This window comes from Peromyscus leucopus, chromosome 7, assembly GCF_004664715.2.
Source record: "Peromyscus leucopus breed LL Stock chromosome 7, UCI_PerLeu_2.1, whole genome shotgun sequence".
Classification (NCBI taxonomy): domain Eukaryota; kingdom Metazoa; phylum Chordata; class Mammalia; order Rodentia; family Cricetidae; genus Peromyscus; species Peromyscus leucopus.
The window spans coordinates 112,372,858-112,392,865 of record NC_051069.1 but is presented as its reverse complement, the minus strand read 5'-3'; the positions used below and the strand labels follow the sequence as shown (position 1 = coordinate 112,392,865).

Sequence of the window (20,008 nt, the reverse complement as noted above, 5' to 3'; positions counted from 1 at the left end):
GTAAATATATTTAAGTGATTCTAAATTTATCTATAAATTTAGTTCCTCAATGGCATTAGCCACATTCAAATGCTGTTACCACCAATGGGTATTAATCTGGTTATAAAGTACTGAATACTTCCAGCATCCCACCCAGTCTCATCAGAGGCCACTTATCTTTTGTGAGGTAGTCTCTGTCCTCATCTCTGCTCAGATCTGAGGCTTCTGCACAGGCATCCAGAGTTGCTCTTCCTATCAACTTCCCTCACTGGGCAGGGGGGAAAAGGCTGCCCTATACCCACATTCCTCCCAGGTTTTAGAGCCAGTGGTCTTTTTAGTCATGAAGGTCAAGATGACGGTCTGCTCTGCAGGGTGATTCTGCTGCTGACCAATTCTTTTGACCTTGAAGATGGCTTTCTGACAGCCAGTAACCTGGAGGAGATGAAGGACTACCTGGCATCTACCTACCCAAGCAAGTACAGTGAAGTGTTCCCGCACATTAGAAACTGCAGCTTGGAATCAGAGCTGAACACGGTAAGAGGCCTGGAAAGGGTGGGGACTGCCTCTCTCCACACAGTTCATAATGACCTGCAAGAACCTTCACACAGTCCATGAAGACAGGAAACTGGATTGTTTTCCCTGCAACAGTGGTACGAGAGACTGGACTCCTGCTCTTCCAGCTGCTACTAGGAATCCTTTTCGTTGGAAAGCTCCCCTAGCGTCTGAGTTTTCCCTCCTTTTCCTCATCTCTTTTGAAGTTTTAAAAACTTGGGAAAGGCAGAATATAAGTTAGCATACGGTCTTAGTTAGGGTTACTATTGCTAAGATGAAACATCATCACCAAAGCAACTTGGGCAGGAAAGAGTTTATCTAGCTTACACTTTTATATTGCTATTCATCACTGAAGTCAGGACAGGAATTCAAACGGTAAAAACCTGGAGGCAGGAGCTGATGCAGAGACCAAGGAGGTGTGCTGTTTATGGCTTGTTCAACCTGCTTTTATATAGAGCCTAGCACCAACAACCCAGGGATGGCACCACCCACAATGGGCTGGATCCTCCCCCAGAGAGCATTAATCAAGAAAATGCCCTACAGCCAGATCTTATGGAAGCATTTCTTGGCTGAGGTTCCCTCATTTCAGATAACTCTAGCTTGTGTCAAGTTGCCATAAAACTATCCAGCACACAAACACCAATATTTCCATTTCTCAAATGAACACTGCAAACCTTTTGTCATTTAATATGTGGATTTTTTAATATAGAACAAAGAAACTTTTTAAGGACACAATTAAAGGTCTGAAATTAATATCAAGTTTTCCCTCCTCATTGTAGACAAAATCCTTACATTTTTTGCCCATGATACATTGTTTTTAAAATATATTTATCAACATAGTATTCATCTATACTTATGATGGGCCTTATGATTTGATATAAGTATGAAACACGCAGCAACCAAATCAATGCTGTTAACATTTCTGTCCTTTTGACTCTCCTAGTTATTTTTAAGTATCAAGGATTTTTATAGATTAGAGTCTACAGTGCTGGGCACAGCAGCAATAATTTCTGCTTCTAATTCTTGTGTTTTGGTGACTCTTGTCTAACCTCTGTCTTCACTCTCTGCCACTTTCCCTATCTCCTTTGAAATTCATTTATCAATTTCTACAAATGAATGCAAAAATGCAGTATTTGTCTATGTCTGATTTGTTTTGTTTAACATGATGCCTACACTTCTCTCTACTGACACACGACAAGATTTCATTCTTTTTATGGTTAAATAGTATTCCTTTGTGGATATACACCTCGCATTCTCTATATTCATTCTTCCATGGTTGTTTTCATATCCTGGATTTCTTATTGCAGTAAAGATGAGAGTGCTGCTGTATCCTTGGCACAATGACTTTTTCCATTTCCTTTGCAATAATATCTAATTGTGATTTTTATTTGAATTTTCTTGAAGATTAATAATGCTGACTTTTTGTTAATATATTTGCTGACTATTTGTGTCTGTTTAAAAATGTTTTAGATGTATTTACTTTATTTTACATGTATGAGTATTTTGCTTGCATGTATGCATGTATACTGCATGTGTGTCAGGTACTCACAGAGGTAAGAAGAGGGCTGTTGCCAGTGGTTATGAATTGCCATGTGGGTGCCGGAAACTGAACCCAGGTCCTCTGCAAGAGTAGCAGGCACTCTTAACCACTGAGCAATCTCTGCAGCCTCCTTGTGTCTTTTTAAAGAAATGTCTATATATGCCATTTATTTGTCCATTTTTAAATTGGGCTCTTTGCTATTAAGTTGTTTGAGCTCTAAGTAAATAGAATTAAGAAAATGAGAGATATTTACAATAAAATTGTGAAATGCTTATGAAAGAAGTTCAGGATGGCACCAGAAAAGGAAAGATATTCTATGCTCATGGAATAGAAGATGTTTTAGTTAATTTTCTGTTGCTATGAAGAGACACTATGACCAAAGCAACTTATCAAATAGAGCATTTAATCGAAGGCTTGCTTACAATTTCAAGAGTGAGTCCATGATCAACATGGCAACAAGTGGGCAGTCAGGGTGCTGGAGCAGTGCCTGAGAGCTTATATCTGATCCACAGGCTGCCATGACTGCTTCTGTTTTCTGTATAAACTATCCTATTACCTGAAGACACAATTTTTGCACATTTCTTTTCAATATTTGTATTTTAGTCCTTTTTATTGTTGTTTCACTATTATTGTTTTTATTGGAGTCTCAAGCACAATTGTTTTCCTGTAATTTGAGCATGATGAAATTCAAAGTGTTAAGTGAACACACTGACCAGTTCTTAGATTTGCTATAAAGACTTTTGTTGACTACTTCTAGAGAAGATGTTCCATGACATTGGCTTATCAGTAAGGGTGTGGAATAGTTGGTTGGTTTGGTTATTTTGTTTTCTGGGTGCATCATTCTAAGTCAGCCCAGGGAGAGACACAAGACTTTCTTCCCGTTGTTTGTTGTTTTAGTTAGAGTTATAATTGCTTGATGAAATACCATGACCCAAAGCAAGTAGGGAGGAAAGGGTTTATTTGGCTTACACTTCCATATTGCTGTTCATCACTGAAGGAAGTCAGGAATTCAAACAAGGTAGAATCGTAGAGGCAGAAGTTGATGCAGAGGCCATGGAGTTGATGCAGAGGCCATGGAGGGGTGCTGCTTACTGGCTTGTTCCCCATGATATATTCGGCCTGCTTTCTTGTAGAACTCAGGACCACGAGGCCAGGGATGGTATCACCTACAATGGGCTGCATCCCCTTCTCTCCTGTCACTAGTTGAGAAAATGCCCCGTAGCTTATGGAGGCATTTTCTCAACTGAGGTCTCCTCCTTTCAGATAACTCTAGCTTGTATCAAGTTGACATACAACTAGTCAGCACCGTCGTTCAGCCCAGCTCCCTGCCTACAGGGTCTATGTCCTGACCCTCTCCATCCCTGCATAGCTCAGACACCAAGACCCTAACACCCAGGCTTCAAGATCTAGATCTCACTTGGACATCTGTGACACCCATTCTAAGCTTTGACATTCAGTTCCCTTCTTTCGGTTCTGGCACTTAGTTTTTCCTCATTTATTTTTGAGATTGGCTCTATGTCCAAGAATGTTACAATAACCAATTTTTTAGACTGACTTTCCCCTGTTCCTTCCATTCTCTGATTCTTATTTTCTTTCCTTTCTACCCTATTCTCTACTGTTTGAAATTTGGACTTTTATGTCTTCTTCCTGAAATTTCTCATTAATGTTTAACTTAACACAGCTTAATCTTGCAGAATATCTTTGCTTCCCTTTCAAACAATGTAAGAATTTTAGAACACTTTCTCTTATTTTCCTGTTTTTGCTTTTTTTTTAAACAGAGGAATGATATTAAAATCCTGATCTTCCCACTTCTGCCTCCTGAGTGTTGGGATCACAGGTGTAGGACAGATCTGGTTCCACTCTTCTGTTTTGAATATGATTGTCATGCAGTTCAGGCCTTTTAAACGCATAACTTACCAAATACTGCATACTTAGTATGCACAAAGCCATGAGTTCAGTCCTTAGAGCCCCCCCCCCCCACACACACACACACACGCACAGGATTTTATTTGTTCAGTGCTCTTTCTTGCATTCCAACTGTCTTTGGGAGAGAAGAGTTAACTTTAAAATACCTTCCTGTAGGGCTGAAGAGATAGTTTGGCAGTTAGAAAAGCTTGGTGTTCTGGCAGATTTCAATCTAGTTCCCAGCACTCACATTGTCAAGTAGTTCAAAGTCACCTCCAGAGAATCCAGTGTTTTCTTCTGGCCTTGTGGGCACACAAACACACATGTACATGCACACGTATGCAAAACTAAATAAATCTTTTCAAAAAATATTGTCTTATAAGGAAAGTTCATTTGGTTTCTTTTTGGGGGGAGGGGGTGCAGAGTGTGTGGCTCAAGACAGGATTTCTCTGTGTATCAGCACTGACTGTCCTGGAACTTGCTTTGTAGACCAGGCTGGCCTCTACCTCTGGAGTGCTGGGATAGAAGGTGTGTGCCACCATGCCTGGCAGAGCAAGTATTAAGAACAATAAACTTTGTTAGATTTTGCTTCTATATAAACACCTATATTTGTCCCACTTCTTTCCTCCTTTCTTTCTTTCTTTCTTTCTTTCTTTCTTTCTTTCTTTCTTTCTTTCTTCCTTTCTTCCTTCCTTCCTTCCTTCCTTCCTTTCTTTCTTTCTTCCTTTCTTTCTTCCTTCTTTCCTTCCTTCCTTCCTTCCTTTCTTATTGTTGTTTGTTTTTTGTTTGTTTGTTTGTTTTTCGAGACAGGTTTCTCTGTGTAGCCCTGGCTCTCCTGGAACTCACTCTGTAGACCAGGCTGTCCTCAAACTCAGATATCTGCCTTTGCCTCCCAAGTGCTGGGATTAAAGGCATGTGCCACACCTACCCAGCAATATATTATCATAGTCTTTTTAAAAATTATTTTATGTGTATTTTGTCTACATGTATGGGCATGCATCATGTGCATGCCCAGTGCCCATAGAAGTCAGAAAAGGGTATCAGATCTCTGAAACAAGAGTTACAAACATGTGTAAGCCACTGTTGGTACTGGGAATTGAACCCAGGTCCTTTGGAAGAGCAGCCAGTGAGTGCACTTAACCACTGAGCCACTTCTACATCCCCTGGCCCCATTTCTTAAAGAACTTGTCCCCAGAGTAGAGTTTTGTAGGCTAACAGTGATTTTCTCTCAATATTTTAATAATATTTGCCTTATAATTCTGGTTTCAGTTGTTGCTGCTGAATTTTTCTTTCATTATTTTATTTTAAATTAATTACTAGTATGTGTGTTTATGTATGGATGGATGCTGAAACATTTGTGTGAAGTTCAGAGGACAACTCTGTGAAGTCAGTTCTCTCCTTCTACCATTACATGGGTCCAGAAGTTGAATGTAAGTTCAGGCCTGCACTGCAAGTATCTTTCCTGGCTGAACTGTCTTGTCTGCCCATCTTTTATTTTTGTAAGTAAATAGTCCTTTCTCTAACTTCACTAAATATGTCCCTTTGTCTTTGGTAGCTTTGGTGAATTAAGTATGGATGTATTTTTATTGTCTAATCCAGGCCTGAGCCTAAATAATATTAACCTGCTGGATTTATGAATACATGATTTCTTTTCAGTTTTGGCAAGTTCATATATATTATTTCTTAACTGTTGCTTCTGTTTCTGTCTTTTCTCCTTGAAGATCTGCATTTAGATCTATGTTACTCTTTTCCTTCCTATCCCATAACTTTGTGTTTACATATTACAATCTCTAAATCATCATTTTATTTGTATGACTGGTTGGCTAGTTTTCTTTCTACTTCTTTCTATGTTATTAAAAGAGAATCTGTGGTGGTTTAATGAGAATGTTTCCCATAAGCTCATATGTTTGAATACTTGGTCCTCAGTTGGTAGAACTGTTTGGGAAGGATTAAGAGGTGTTGCCTTGTTGGAGAAGGGTGTCACTAGGGGTGGGCTTTGAGGTTTCAAAAGTCCGGGCCATTCCCCGTTAGCTCTCTCTGCTTTCTACTCGAGGATAGGGATGTAAGGTCTTAGCTGCTGCTCCAGTACCATGCCTGCCTGCCTGCTGCTGTGCTTCCCCCATGATGGTCATAGACTCCAACCCTCTGCAACCAGGAGCCCCAAATTAAGCACTTTGTTTTTTATAAGTTACCTTGGTCATAGTGTTTTTGTCATGACAACAGAAAAGTAAGACAAGAGTTGGTACTAAGGAGTGGGCTATTGCTAGGACAAGCCTGACCATGCTGTTTTCTGAAGGAATATGGAAGACTTTGGGACATTGGATTAGGAAAGTTGTTGAATACTATAAGTGGGGCTGAATGGACCATCCTAATAGGAGCTTGGAGGACAGCAGTGCTGAGAACAATGTGGATTCTGGCTTTAGAGTCCTGAAGGATACAGGAGTAAAAGAGTTGTGGAATCTTCCTCTGCAGTTAAGAAAAGTCTCTGAGGCCAGGTGTATGGCAGGAAAATCCCTGTATGGAAGCCCAGAGAAGCCATACATGTAGTTATAAAAATGAAATCTGGATTGTTTTAGAGACCCCAAGATGTTGAAGATGCCAGAGTCACAGGAGATGCCTGCCAAGAAGAGTGGAACCAAACCAAGAGAGAAAGACATGGAAGGGAAGAGCTATCTAAGCCCATTGACAGCAGATATAGAGCAATAAGATTTGAAGTTTACCCTGCTGGATTTCTGTCTTGCCTTGGTCCAGTATTTTCTCACTATATTCTCATTCCTCCCTTTTGGTAGGGAGGTAATGTATATTCTGTGCCATTGTGTATTGAAAGTATGCAATTTGCTTTTTGATTTTACAAGAAGTTTTAATTAAGAAGTTGCCTTGAGTCTCTGAAGAGACTTTGATTTTGGACTTTAAAACAATGTTCAGACTATGAAAGACTATGGAAACTTTTAGAGTTGAACTAAAGTCATTTCACATTACGATATGGCCAAAAGCCTATGACAGTCAAGGAGTAGAATGTGGTCGTTTGAATGAGAATGGCCCCCATAAGCTCATATGTTTGAATAATTGGTTCCCAGTTGGTGGAGCTGTTTGGGAAGGATTAAGAGGTGTGGCCTCATTGGAGGAGGTATGTCACTGGTGATGGGCTTTGAGGTTTCAAAAGCCTAGGCCAATCCCAGTTATCCCCTCTGCCTCATAGTTGCATAAAGGGATGTAAGCTCTCATGCTCTAATACCATGCCTGTCTGCCTGATGCCATGCTCCCCCCCCCATGATGGTCATGGTCTCCAACCCTCTGCAACCAGGAGCCCCAAATTAAACACCTTTTATGTTGCCTTGGTCATGGCATTTTGTCACAACAACAGAAAAGTAAGACAGAATCTAATAGCAAGTCACTTTTTTTTTTCTTTTTCCATCACAGGCAATTTATTTTGTTCTATTCATTCACAGTTAATACAGAAAATACTTGGAAACATTTCCATATAATGTTTGGCACAGAAATCATCAAATAGAAGTATACAATGTTGACAGGAGGCAGTACATTTATAATTTATAACCCCAAATGTATTTATAAATTAGAAATGGAAAGATCTACAAATGAAATTATGAAGGTTCACCAAAGTCATTTAATCTGTCAGTTTCTCATTCATTTTTATGTCTTAATAATATTCTATTATATGAATAAGCCACATTTTATTTCTCTCCAGTATTTGATAGCTATTTGAGTTGTTTTAACTTTCTTACTAATAGCAACACACTGCTGTAAACCTTCATGTACATGTTTCATAGGTGCACATTTTCAGTAGTTTGAGGATATATTCCTAAGGGTAGAATTGTTGAGTAACAGAGTAACAGTGTTTTGCATTTTGACCAACCACCAAACTGTTTTGCCAAAGTGGCACACCATTTTACATTCTCACCAAATCCTTGTTTTTAAGGCTCTGATTTTTATACAAAAGCACTCAATCATTCTGTCAGACCAAACCAGGAAAAGTAAGCTATAGTTCAGAGCTGTTCTATTCCATTTACTATGCAAAGCCATTCTTGGCGTTTGCAACTCTCAGCCCTTTTGAGTATTCTTGCAGTGTTCACCTTTTCCTCCACCACTTTTTTTTTCTTCTTTTTTTCTGGTTTATTTCTATCTATTACAAATGTATAAAAAATCCTCCATCAACGCTGCTGATAGCAGCAGAACCTTGAGAAATATACCTTTGGTTTGCCTTGGAAAAGGAACACATATTGCACTGTAAAGTTTATAAAATTGGCGCAAAACATTGTGATAATGTTACAATACCAGTTTTAAGAGTTCAGTGACTAATGGGGAGCCGATGGGATACATGCAGAACTGTGAAAGCGATCTCACTTAGCCAGCTGTACACTTAGACTGTAAGTCTACATTCAGATTATTTCTGAACTAAGACTATCATCTCAGTTTATCTGTTGAGGTCAACCAGGAAACCCTAGAATATACCTTGATTTTTGCAAAAAAACAAAATAGGGGGAGGGGTTTCTTCAGCATTTCAGTCCATGAGTAACAGTATCCTAACAGGCTAAGTGTTCTCTCACTGTCAACATAGAATGAACTGCTGCTGGAGGTCAACTTGAGCTTTAATTTGCATTAGCACTTACATGCATAGTAGTCCAAGTTGTTGACCTCATGACTTTTAAAAGTAACTCTAAAAAAGTAAAATGGCCCTTCTTGGAAGACTAAAGAAAGACATCCAGCCACAGTTGTAAAAAGTCTCATCAAAACAATATACCCTTTTATGAATTACGCCTCAATTAAAAAAAAAAAAAAAAGTAGCCCCAAATAAGAAGCAGCTCTGAAAAAGAAAATATAACTTAAGATATTTGAAAAAAACAAGGTGAATACAGGTTCAAAAGTAATTAAGATATATTTTCTTGAGGCTATCTAGAATTAGGCTTTAAAGAATTCTACCATTTCAAGTTTACCACTAGTTACTAGATACCTATTTACAAACAAGATGTTCACCTTTTTTGTTCCTTTATCAAGAGAAAAATCTACCTTCAGACTATGAGGGTGGTGATGGGGAGGGACTAGAAAACAAGATTCAAACAATCCCATGCAAATATCACATTTTTCAAATGCAAGAACTCCAAACTGCACTAGAAGTTCCAATCACTAAGACACTTTCCATTGAAATGATTTAAGTACAACTACATGGCACCAAGGTTTAGGCCTAATATAGGCCTGACAACCAAGTCCTTGTTTTCTGGAAGAAAGGCCTCAAAAGTCCCACTCAATTCCACATAACAATACTTCAAAGATCAATTAGGTTTTCCTTTCCTTAATATTTTTGTTTTTGACTTCTAATCTTAAAGACTAGATTAAAACTTAGCTCATTTCCCAGAAGGCATTGCTTCCCTTTGCTCTATGAAAGAGTCCACCAAGACCTCTTCCTCAAAACCATCTAGCCCCCAGCCTGTGCTTGTGATGCATCTTTCTCAACATCCTGAAAAGGTAATGTAGGTAAAATATGCTCATAAACATTAAAACTAGTTGTTAGAAAGATGTAACTAGCTTTATAATTTAAGTTTTAAAGCATAAATACTGGCAGCTTAATCTGCACTGACAATGATTATCGAAGCCTAGAATTCAACATTTACAAATTCTCATTCACACACACAAAACACACTATTATCACACAACTTGTGTCTTGAGAGAATCTTCTGCTTTTTAAATCTTTGGCCTCCCAGTCAATCCCAAGTTCTACCAACTTTTCCAAGTTCTGGTAGTTACCTGGACCACTGAGGCATTGCCACAAGACTTCTTCTCTTTTGAAACATCCTTTTTCTCTAGATATTAGGATAGCTACACCAGCTTGTTTCTTCTGTGGTGTATGTTGGTGTGGGATTATCTATTGCTTGATTTTTCATGGATGTGTTTAGCTTCTTTGGGTTGAATTTTCCCTTCTAGTGCTTTCTGTAGGGCTGGGTTTGTAGACAGGTATTGATTAAATCTGGTTTTATCCTGGAATATTTTGTTTACTCCGCCTATGGTGATTAAGAGCTTTGCTGGGTATAATAGTCTGGGTTGGCATCCGTGGTCTCTTAGTGTCTGCATGAGATTTGTCCATGATCTTCTAGCTTTCATAGTCTCTACTGAGTAGTCTGGTGTTATTCTGATGGGTTTACCTTTATATGTTACTTGGTCTTTTTCCTTTGCGGCTCTTAATATTTTTTCTTTGTTCTGTGTGTTTAGTGTTTTGATTATTATGTGGCGAGGGGACTTTTTTTTTTGGATCCAGCCTATTCGGTGTTCTGTAAGCTTCTTGTATCTTCATATGTATTTCTTTCTTTAGGTTAGGAAAGTTTTCTTCTATGATTTTGTTGAACATATTTTCTGTGCCTTTGAGTTGGTATTCTTCTCCTTCTTCTATCCCTATTATTCTTAGGTTTGGTCTTTTCATGGTGTCCCAAATTTCCTGTACGTTTTGTGTTACGACTTTTTTGTCTTTAGTGTTTTCTTTGACTGACGAATCTATTTTCTCTATCGTGTCTTCAGTGTCAGAGATTCTCTGTTCCATCTCTTGCAATCGGTTGGTTATGCTTGTTTCTGTAGTTCCTGTTTGTTTTGTCAGGATTTCTATTTCCAGCATTCCCTCAGCATGTGTTTTCTTTATTGTCTCAAATTTATTTTTCAGATCTTGGAATGTTTCTTTCATCTGTTTAATTGCTTTTTCTTGGCTTGATTTGATTTCTTCCCATTTTTTGTTCGTTTTTTCTTCCATTTCTTTAAGGGAGTTTTTTATTTCCTCTTTAATGGAGTTTTTCATTTCCTCTTTAAGGGAAGTTTTTATTTCCTCTCTAAGAGTTTTTCATTTCCTCTTTAAGGAAAGTTTTTATTTCCTCTTTAAGGTAGTTTTCATTTCCTCTTTATGGAAAGTTTTTATTTCCTCATTGAGGGAATGTTTTATTTCTTATTTAAGGGCCTCTATCATCTTCTTAAAGTCATTTTTAGGGTTGATCTCTTCTGTTTTTTCTGTCATGGTATGTTTAGGTCTTGCAGGTGTAGAATCACTAGGTTCTGATGTTACCATATAGGTCTTTATGTTTTTGCCTGTATTTTTGCACTGACGTCTACTCATCTTTTCCTCTGTGCGGTGCAGGTGGTGTCTGTGTCTGAGAGTGCCTCTCTTGTTCTAATTTTTAGTCTTGGTTTAGTAGGGGTTCTTGGTTAAATTGGTGCTATTGGGCTGTTTCTTCAGGGACAGCTGATTTCAGTCGGTGAATTATATACTTATGATTCTGGTGATCTGGTTTGGTGGCTGGGTACCGCCTTCTGTGTTCCCAGGTCACGTTTGGTTCATTTGTCAACTCCTCAGCTGATCTTGTTTCTTCAGACTTCAAACTGTAGGCATCTGAATCCTCTCCCAGATGGGTTTCAGCTGAGCAGGGTAGTCTCACCAACACCTCCAAGTTGTTGGGTTTCACAGGATCAGCAGTTGGGCCCTGGGTTGTCCCCAGAAGGAGTGTCCAGACTCGCCCTGGTTCCGACCCAGGGAGATAGCCTCCTCCCCAGGTGTTGGGGCCAGGGGCGTCCCCACTCCAAGTTGCGTTGCGTCTGCCCCTCTCCGTCCCCGGGCCTGTCCACCCCTGTGGCCCGCTGCCACAGGCCCACCTGCGTCCACTTGTCTCCGCCGCTGGGGCTGTGTGTCCCTGTCAGCTGCCGCTGGGTCTGTCTGCTTCTGCGGGCGGCCAACGGGCCTGTATGTCTCTGCCGGCTGCCACCGCGGCCTACCTACCCCTGCCCGTCACTCCTGCGGGGGCCCATCCACCTCTGCGGGCCGCCACCGGGCCTGTATGTCTCTGCCGGTTGCCGCTGGGCCTGTATGTCCCTGTAGGCGCTGCCACTGGGCCCTTCCACCTCCGTGAGTGGCCGACCTGCGTCCGCCTGTGTCTGCCACGTGGCCTATCTACTTCTGTGGGCCGCCGCCGGGCCTGAGTGTCTCTGTCGGCCACCGCCGCCGGTCCTGTCCACCTCTGTCTGCTTATCTCCACCGCAGGTCCTGTCCACCTCCGTGGGCCACCGCTTGGGCCTAAATGTCCCTGTCGGCCACTGCCGCCGGACCCGTCTACCTCCGCGGGCCGCTGCCACAGGCCTACCTGCGTCTGCTTGTCTCCGCCATCTTGAATCCTTCGTTGCAAGTCACTTTTATAGCTCTTAATTGGCTTGATTCTGTAGTTGGAAAGCATACTGGGCAAAAAGAAGTTCAGAACGTTCTACACTCACATGTACAGGCTGTATATATAGTAAAAAAAGAAAAGAATATATAAAAAATGGAAATGAGGGGGCTGGAGAGATGGCTCAGCAATTTAGAGCACTAGCTGCTCTTCCAGAGGACCTGAATTCAATTCCATGTGGGTGCTGCCCACATGGCAGTTCACAATTGTTTGTAACTCCAGTTCCAGAGGATATGACACACACATGTGGACATACATGTAGGCAAAACACCAACATACATAAAATAAAATGTAAAAAAAGAAAATGGAAGTGAAGTATACAGACTGCTTAGTTCGGTAAAACTTTTATTTGTCTTATTTGATCCTTTTTTAAGCAGTTGGCTGTCTGGTTTGCAGAAGCTGAGCTGAAATGATTGTCTGAGATTCAGCACTTGTTATAAAGATTGAAGTCTGTTACACATCAAATTAGGTTACAATTCACTATGTACAAAGACACCATTAGTCCAATTTAAGTGCATCTTTAGGTCAAACTACATTCAATTGAATAGAATTTACCCTGAGACATACCTGTCTGTCCACTAATTCTCTCTTCATCAATATCTAATCTAATATTCATATTACAGTGACCTTTTAAACCAATAGTTATGTTTATTATTGAAAACACTATTTTTTCAAAGTTATTTATTCCAATTGTTTATGATATGGTGCTTTCAGTGGTAGCCATGGGCAGGGAAGTGAGATCAGACCACCCCAGTAGGGAGTATTTCAACACTGACATTGTTTAGAATTGATGGCTCCTGATAATAATAACAGTGAAATCATTGCTTTGTAATATTTAATATTCATTTAGAATTTTCCACAAGTGTCATCATATCCTTATCTGTTCCTAAGGCTGATTGTTCCCATTGTGTTATGCCATTGAGCTTACTTATATTTTTGTATTAGTCAATACAAAATATTTTTTGCTGTAACCAAATATGTAACAAGAAGAAACTAACAGGGTGTGGGGGTGCTTATTTTGCTTCCCAGAGTGAGAGAATGCAATCTATCATGGTGGAGAATGATTGTAAAGTTCATGACAATAGGATCATGAGGCTGAGACTCTTAACTATTGATGGACCAAGAAGCAAAAAACAGACAGGAAGTTGGGGCAGGCTATAAAATCTCAAGACACTTACCCAATGACCTACTTTCTCCAATGAGAGTTCAACTCCTAAAGTTATACACACCTCCAAAGGTACAACAGCTGACGACATACTGTTCAAACACATGAACCTATGGAGGACATTTCACATTCAAACTATGGCATTCTACCTCTTGTTCCCTTTGACTCAGATGTGTAACTGGTGTCTTTTAATTACTCTCAGGCTGTCCAGGGCACAGGCCTGGCCTTCATTGTCTATACTGAGGCCATTAAAAACATGGAAGTGTCCCAGCTGTGGTCAGTGCTCTACTTCTTCATGCTGCTGATGCTGGGTATAGGAAGCATGCTTGGAAACACAGCGGCCATCCTTACCCCTCTGACTGACAGCAAGGTCATCTCCAGCTACCTGCCCAAGGAGGCCATTTCAGGTCAGGACACCAGGCAGTGGAGGCAGGGCATGGGTGGGTGGAGAAATGCAAGGCAATCAGTGAAGGGGCTTCCTCGGGAGCCATGTGCTTCTAAGGAAACTCCAGGAGGGCTGTAGGAGTCTAGCTGTGTTCCTGATACAGTGTGATACTCAGCCCTAGGAGCCAGCTAAGAACTCACCACAGCTTCACTTGGGTAGACTGGCCTAGGAGCTGTATGCACATGTAATGTGAACTGCAGAGACCCAATTTCAGAAAAGATAACAAGTACTGGGAGGCTCCGAGGAAAGGAGAAAAGGTGACAACTCCCCAGCCTGCACATAAAGGTCTCCAGTCCTTTGAGAGCCTACATCTGTCTCTGTTTTAATCGAAGGATAATGGTTATCAACTGTCCATTTCCTAAGGTGAGCATATGATCTGTTCCCACACCAGAAGGAGCTCCTTCCACATACTCTCCAGGCAATAAACACCCAATAGATCACCCTGTTCTGACTTCTAATGCTACTAGTTTTTGTCTTTGTTCCTGAAAGTCATTGAAAAGGATAATCTGGGCTTGACATTCAAAACCTCTGCCTCTGATGCTTCAATGTCCAGGGTAGGTGAAAAAGTGTTACATCTGATCACATGTTCTGGCCATCCAGTGGGATATGTCCTCTTCCCCTTTCCTCAGAGCCTCCTAGCACTTGGTATCTTTTCTGAAATTGGGTCTTTGTGCTCCAGATTACATGGGCATATAGTTCCTTTCTCCTTTAAGTGAGCATCTCAGGGCATTCAGTGACTGATGCTGTGTGGTGTGGCAATAGAAAGGGCACAGCTACTATAAATTCAAACACATCATGGAAAGACCTAAGGAGTCAGAAGAAAACTTGGAGAGATTGGTGGTTAAAGACAAGAGCTCAAATATTGACTCTGCCATGTTGTGCTATAGGCAGTTACTTGACGTAACTAATCCTTGGCATCCTGTTATAAAAGGGATTCCTGGCTGCTACCTTGGAGGCTTAATCTGATACATGACCAGAGTCTGGCATTAGATAGGACTTACACAAACTGTATTTTCTTCCCAAGCCAATCCTTATCTGGGCCCATACACCATATTTAAGCCTTATCCTTGGCCTACTTCCCATAATCTCTGTGGCTAAGTTGTTGGGATCTTCAGCATCCCCAGACTCTCTGCCATCATGATGTCACCCAAAGAGCAACACCTGACTGTTGTCTTTTTCCTACTCTGTAATCCCCTGCAGAACAGCTCCTATAGCTCATGTGGGTTTGAACCCACCCTCCAAAGCACATCTAGGGATCTATGGCTCTTGTTGACATTGAATGTGGGATGAAAGCCAGGGAGACTCAAAGAGATGAGCAGTGATCTTGTGTTCCAGGTCTGGTGTGTCTCATCAGCTGTGCCATTGGCATGGTGTTCACCATGGAGGCTGGGAACTATTGGTTTGACATATTCAACGACTATGCAGCCACACTGTCCTGCTGCTCATTGTGCTGGTGGAGACCATAGCTGTATGCTATGTATATGGGCTAAAGAGGTAAGGAAACCCCAGGCCCTGCCTTCTACGTGGGGCAGATAAGCTGCAGGGCCACACTCATAAGAAAACCATCTTTCCTCTGTGGGAATTCCTGTTTTAGATACCAGAATTGTCAGTTTGTTCTTTGCCCTCAGATCTCGACTATCTCTTGCTTCCTCAGTTTGCCTGCATCCAACAGTTTCTTTCCATTTCATGTTTTCTGTTTTGTATTGTGGCATGTTTCCCTGTTGGCCCTGCTATACTCATGGCTTTCTGGGCAGGGACTCAGTCTCCATGACTAGATTATGTAATCTTCCACCAACATCAGAACTTTTCAAGAAAGCTGACCAGAATCCAGTTTGAAAACTCAGCCTATGAATGTGGTCAGATTTCTACCTTGGTATCCTAGCCAACACTGGGATGTTTTTGGCCTCCCAAGTGATGGGATGTATATCTGGGACCAATATTACTGAACAAGACAGGTTTCAAGCCTGGGAATTATCTTATCATTTGGGGATCTTGTAAAAACCAGACTACTGCCTATAAGAGGTTCTGGTTGAGGAGATCTGGGTTGAAGTCCAAGAACTCAGACATTCCTTGGTGTTCTTGAGACTACATGCTGAGACCTACTAGTGTAGGATTTGATTTTCCAGTTTTCTGTCAAGCAGCAGCAGGAGCAACAAGGAACCCTTGAGAACCTAAGGCCCTCCAGTCACTCAGTCTTGCTGAGTGAGGTTGTGGAAGGGGATTCAGAGGATACTACAGGTGCTGTTTGAATGTGATCTGGGTCAAAGAGCTATGCTGTGTCATCCCTCCCTCTTCCTTGGATTCTTTCTGATGATCTAAACTGGTTTGGGCTTAGGTAAAACCAGCCATAACACTCTAACTGGCAGGCTGTCTATTAAGAAGCATTCCCCACTGTCTCTTGAAGAGCCAGGGTTCCATGACATACTGAAGCATCTCTAGTGACCAACTGTTCAGTAGATAAGTTAGGTAATCAGATTGGTGGCTTTCCCCCAAGGACTCAGAGTCTTGAAAATGCTTGGGAACCTAAAAGAGGGATTATACTTTGTAGCATTCCCAAACCGACTTGGGATTTTTATCCTTTCCTCTTATCCACTCCCTCAGCTTATATCCTTAAAGAATGGGTAACCAATTTCTGAATTACCCAATGTGAAGAGGTATAAATGGTCACCTAAAAAATTTCCAGTTTTCAGGAGAAAGGGACCTGGCCATGAAGTGGGTGTTTCAGAGTAGAAGAAAGTTAAAGAGAGGCCTGAACCTCAGCTCTCTGGAGTAACTGAAGAGGAGACAAAGTTATATCCCGAAAGTGGTGGCAAGTGATGGGAAGGAAAGAGAAACAAAGGGAGTCTTGCAGTTCTGCTGGTGATCCAGACCATGGCCAGGAGGAACTTTTTGCTCATTCAGGAGACGTCGCCATCTAGTGGCCTCCAGTAACAGGCTCCTCATTCTGCTGCAGCCGGCTCCCCTACCTTTCTCTATTCCAAAGTGAACCGGGGAGGAACAAGAAGCATACAGCCCTTTCTGACGTTTGTCCTGGTGTTCTCATTGCACATTCACAGTGGAGAGCTAGAATTCAGCTCAGTCATAAGTAGAAAGTAGCAAGCAGAGTTCTGCACAACCATACATGGACTCAGTAGAACAGACATGTGTGAGGAGGCAGGTGGCTGAGACTGCAATTGCTGACAATAGCATCTGACCTGGCCCCAGCCCAGGGAGCAGATTTCAAGGTCCTGGTCTGAGGTTACCTGGCCACCCAGGCTCTGAGAGCCCTCATCAAATTCCATCAGAGCCCTGGCCTCCAGCCTCTCCTGAAAGATAGAGAGGTTGCTTAGTTCCCTAAGTGCTGAAATGCTTTCAAACTTACACATGAGTATTGTAACCTATAGGACTGACCCATCAAATCCTTGGTAAAGGAATGCTGCAGTACTGTTATGTGTAGGCAAGAGAGCCAAGAAAGAAAAAAAAGAGAAAGCTAGAATATGGCCAAGATAAGAGAGTACAGAGGGTGGTCTTTGGGTTTCAGCCTAGAAGCTTTGCTCTTGCTCCACTCTACCTGCTCTTCCATGCCAAGGCCAAGCCCTTCCAAGCACAAAGTGACTACTCTGAGACCATCTCTAGGAGGCAGTAGAGAATACTTGGAACCATCATTAATGGACAGAGTGGGCACGCAGAAAGACAATGTCACCCTAGCCTTGTGGACTGAGAGGACTGGCATTCCCCTTCCCCATGCACCCTGGTTCCACCTTCTCTGGGAACTAGCCTCTGGTCCACATCTAGGGACCTCTGGAGGCCAACACCAGGGAGGTATCCCATGACCCATTCTTTATTGGTCATCCTCCCTCAGGCAACTTCAGCCCATTTCTCTTCACCTCAATACCTCACCCAGGAAAGGATCAGATGGGTTCAGGGGAACATACAAACATCATTAATAACCAGAACAGCATCTTCCCAAGGGCAGAGGGTATGCAAACTGGAGCCCCTCCCTCCAGAGCATGAATAAACCTAGGCTCTCTCCTTGTGGTCCAAACAGATTTGAAAGTGACCTCCAGGCCATGACTGGCCGCACCCTCAACTGGTACTGGAAGGCCATGTGGGCATTTGTGAGTCCACTGCTCATCATCAGCCTCTTTGCCTTTTACCTGAGTGACTATATCCTCACGGGAACGCTACAGTACCAAGCCTGGGATGCCACTCAGGTACCTGATGTTTCTGTGGGGATGGGAAATAAGGGCAGAGCCTATGAGGTCACTTCAGAACACAGGAAATCATTGCTGTAGTGTGGGAAGGTTACAGGTGATAGCATGGAAACTTCTTCAAGATGTTTCACAGATGCTCAGTCTAGTACAGCAGAACTGGGCTGTGAGTTTTTAACCATGATGCATGGAGAGAGTAAGCGTCACCTACGGCATCCCAGTGGATCTTTCCCCAGAAGTACTGGTCCCTCTAGTGTGCCACACTAGATATGTTTATACAGAGCATTTCTACCACCACAGAAAGTTCTAGTCTGTGCTAAAGGTTACATTACATTTAGGGCCTCAGAATAAGGTACTAGAAGGATTGTTTCTATGGCATTCTTCTTGGAGAGCATCACATACAATCTCTCATATACATTTGAAAAAGTCAAAATTATCTTTCTTTACAGAATATAGAGAAAATGGGCATGGTTTCTCTGAAGGCTTGCTGTGAATTGCAGGGTAAATGGAGTACCACAGTCCTCTTCTCACTGTTCAGCATCTTCCCCTTCATAGAAGCCTTAGGTAAACAGTTCTCTTGGACTTGATAGGAGGGACCTTCCCCTGATTCTCAGTCTCTTCTCCCAGGGGCAGCTGGTGACCAAGGATTACCCCCCACATGCATTAGCTGTCATCGGTTTGCTGGTGGCTTCATCTACCATGTGCATCCCCCTGGTGGCCCTGGGGACTTTCATCAGGAATCGCCTCAAGATGGGAGGCTCGGCCCCAGTGGCCTAAGAATGGACCTCCCAGAGACCGAAATCAGCTACTCTCTGTTACTGTCACAGTTACTGCCTGCTGGTGGGAACTCCATGGCTGGAGTGCTGGTTTGGGGGCCTCCTGAGTCTGTAAGGAGGATTAGGGAGCTTAGAGAAAGAAGACTGCCTTGGGGAGGGACCACATCCTTTAGGGGGCCCTCCATCTTTGCCATCTAAAAGTCAGACCTTGTAGCCTCCTTGTCATCAGGAGTTAAGGCCAGTACTGGAGATCATTGTTTCCTTGATTCTAGAAAGTCCTAGAATTTAAGGTAAACGGTCATTAGAAACTTGACTGTAACTCTTAGGAGTCAAACAAGCACTTCAGTTTTTTGCTTAAAAGAAAACAATATTCTAGAGAGCAATTACTTTTCAACCAGTGTCAGAGGTTTTTGGAGCACCAAAGGTGACACAGTAGAATTCTTTTCTTTAAATATAAGTAAATATATAATTTTTGTGTTCCCTGGCTACTCTCTAAATACTACCAGGATTTAGTGGCCACTAAGGGAGAGTTTTGCTGGGACTCCAAAGGAGGTCACCTTTCTCAGAATCTAAGGTTGCTCACAGTGGGCCAGGACTAACCTCTCTACAACTCTAGACCGTACAAGGAATCTGAACAGATACATCAATCCCTAGGATTTCAGTGTCAGATGTATCCATAAGGGTACAAGTAATTTTAACTTTCCTACAAACGTCACTTACAACCACCTTCATTCACCTCTACATAATAATGTTTTCTAAAATGTATATAAATCACACAGAGTAGTGTGTAGCTGAAAACACTCCATATTTATGGTTGTTATTCATCCATCATGTGAATTTGTCTTTTTTTTTCTTTTTTATCATAATAAAATGGATCAAGGTTATCTAGACTGAGAGTCCTTACTGTACTAACAATCTTTGCTCTGCTGAGCTCATAGAATTGGAGGATTTCTTTGGGTCTATCTGTGCAGACACCTTTGAAGACACTTAGACATCACTTGGAACATCAACAAGAGATGTCTTTTATTTCTCTCTCTTTTTTCCAATGGCAAGAATAGGCACTAGAAAGGTCTTTGGTGTATATGTATTGTGGGTGGTGAAGAGAAAATTTTCTGCCTAAATGCTCGCTACATTTACAGAGGACCAAAATTTGGTTCCCAGCATCCATGTTGGGAAGCCTACAACCTCTGATAATTCCAGTTCTGGGGGATCCAACATCCTTTTCTGTCCTTGTCTTCACCAGCATTAGCAT

The 20,008-nt window shown here is 41.8% G+C and overlaps 1 protein-coding gene across 1 annotated transcript in view; it reads left to right on the top strand.

Annotated features, from left to right (window-relative positions):
- LOC114685943 (sodium- and chloride-dependent transporter XTRP3A-like) overlaps positions 1-19,644 on the top strand; it is a 43,703-nt gene extending 24,059 nt beyond the window's left edge. Inside the window, 6 exon segments of the mRNA XM_028860576.2 lie at positions 351-513; positions 13,548-13,752; positions 15,126-15,221; positions 15,224-15,284; positions 17,818-17,983; positions 18,608-19,644. Of these exon segments, the coding sequence (XP_028716409.1) occupies positions 351-513; positions 13,548-13,752; positions 15,126-15,221; positions 15,224-15,284; positions 17,818-17,983; positions 18,608-18,757 (841 nt within the window). The 3' untranslated portion in view covers positions 18,758-19,644.
- Positions 19,645-20,008: the final 364 nt, after the last annotated feature.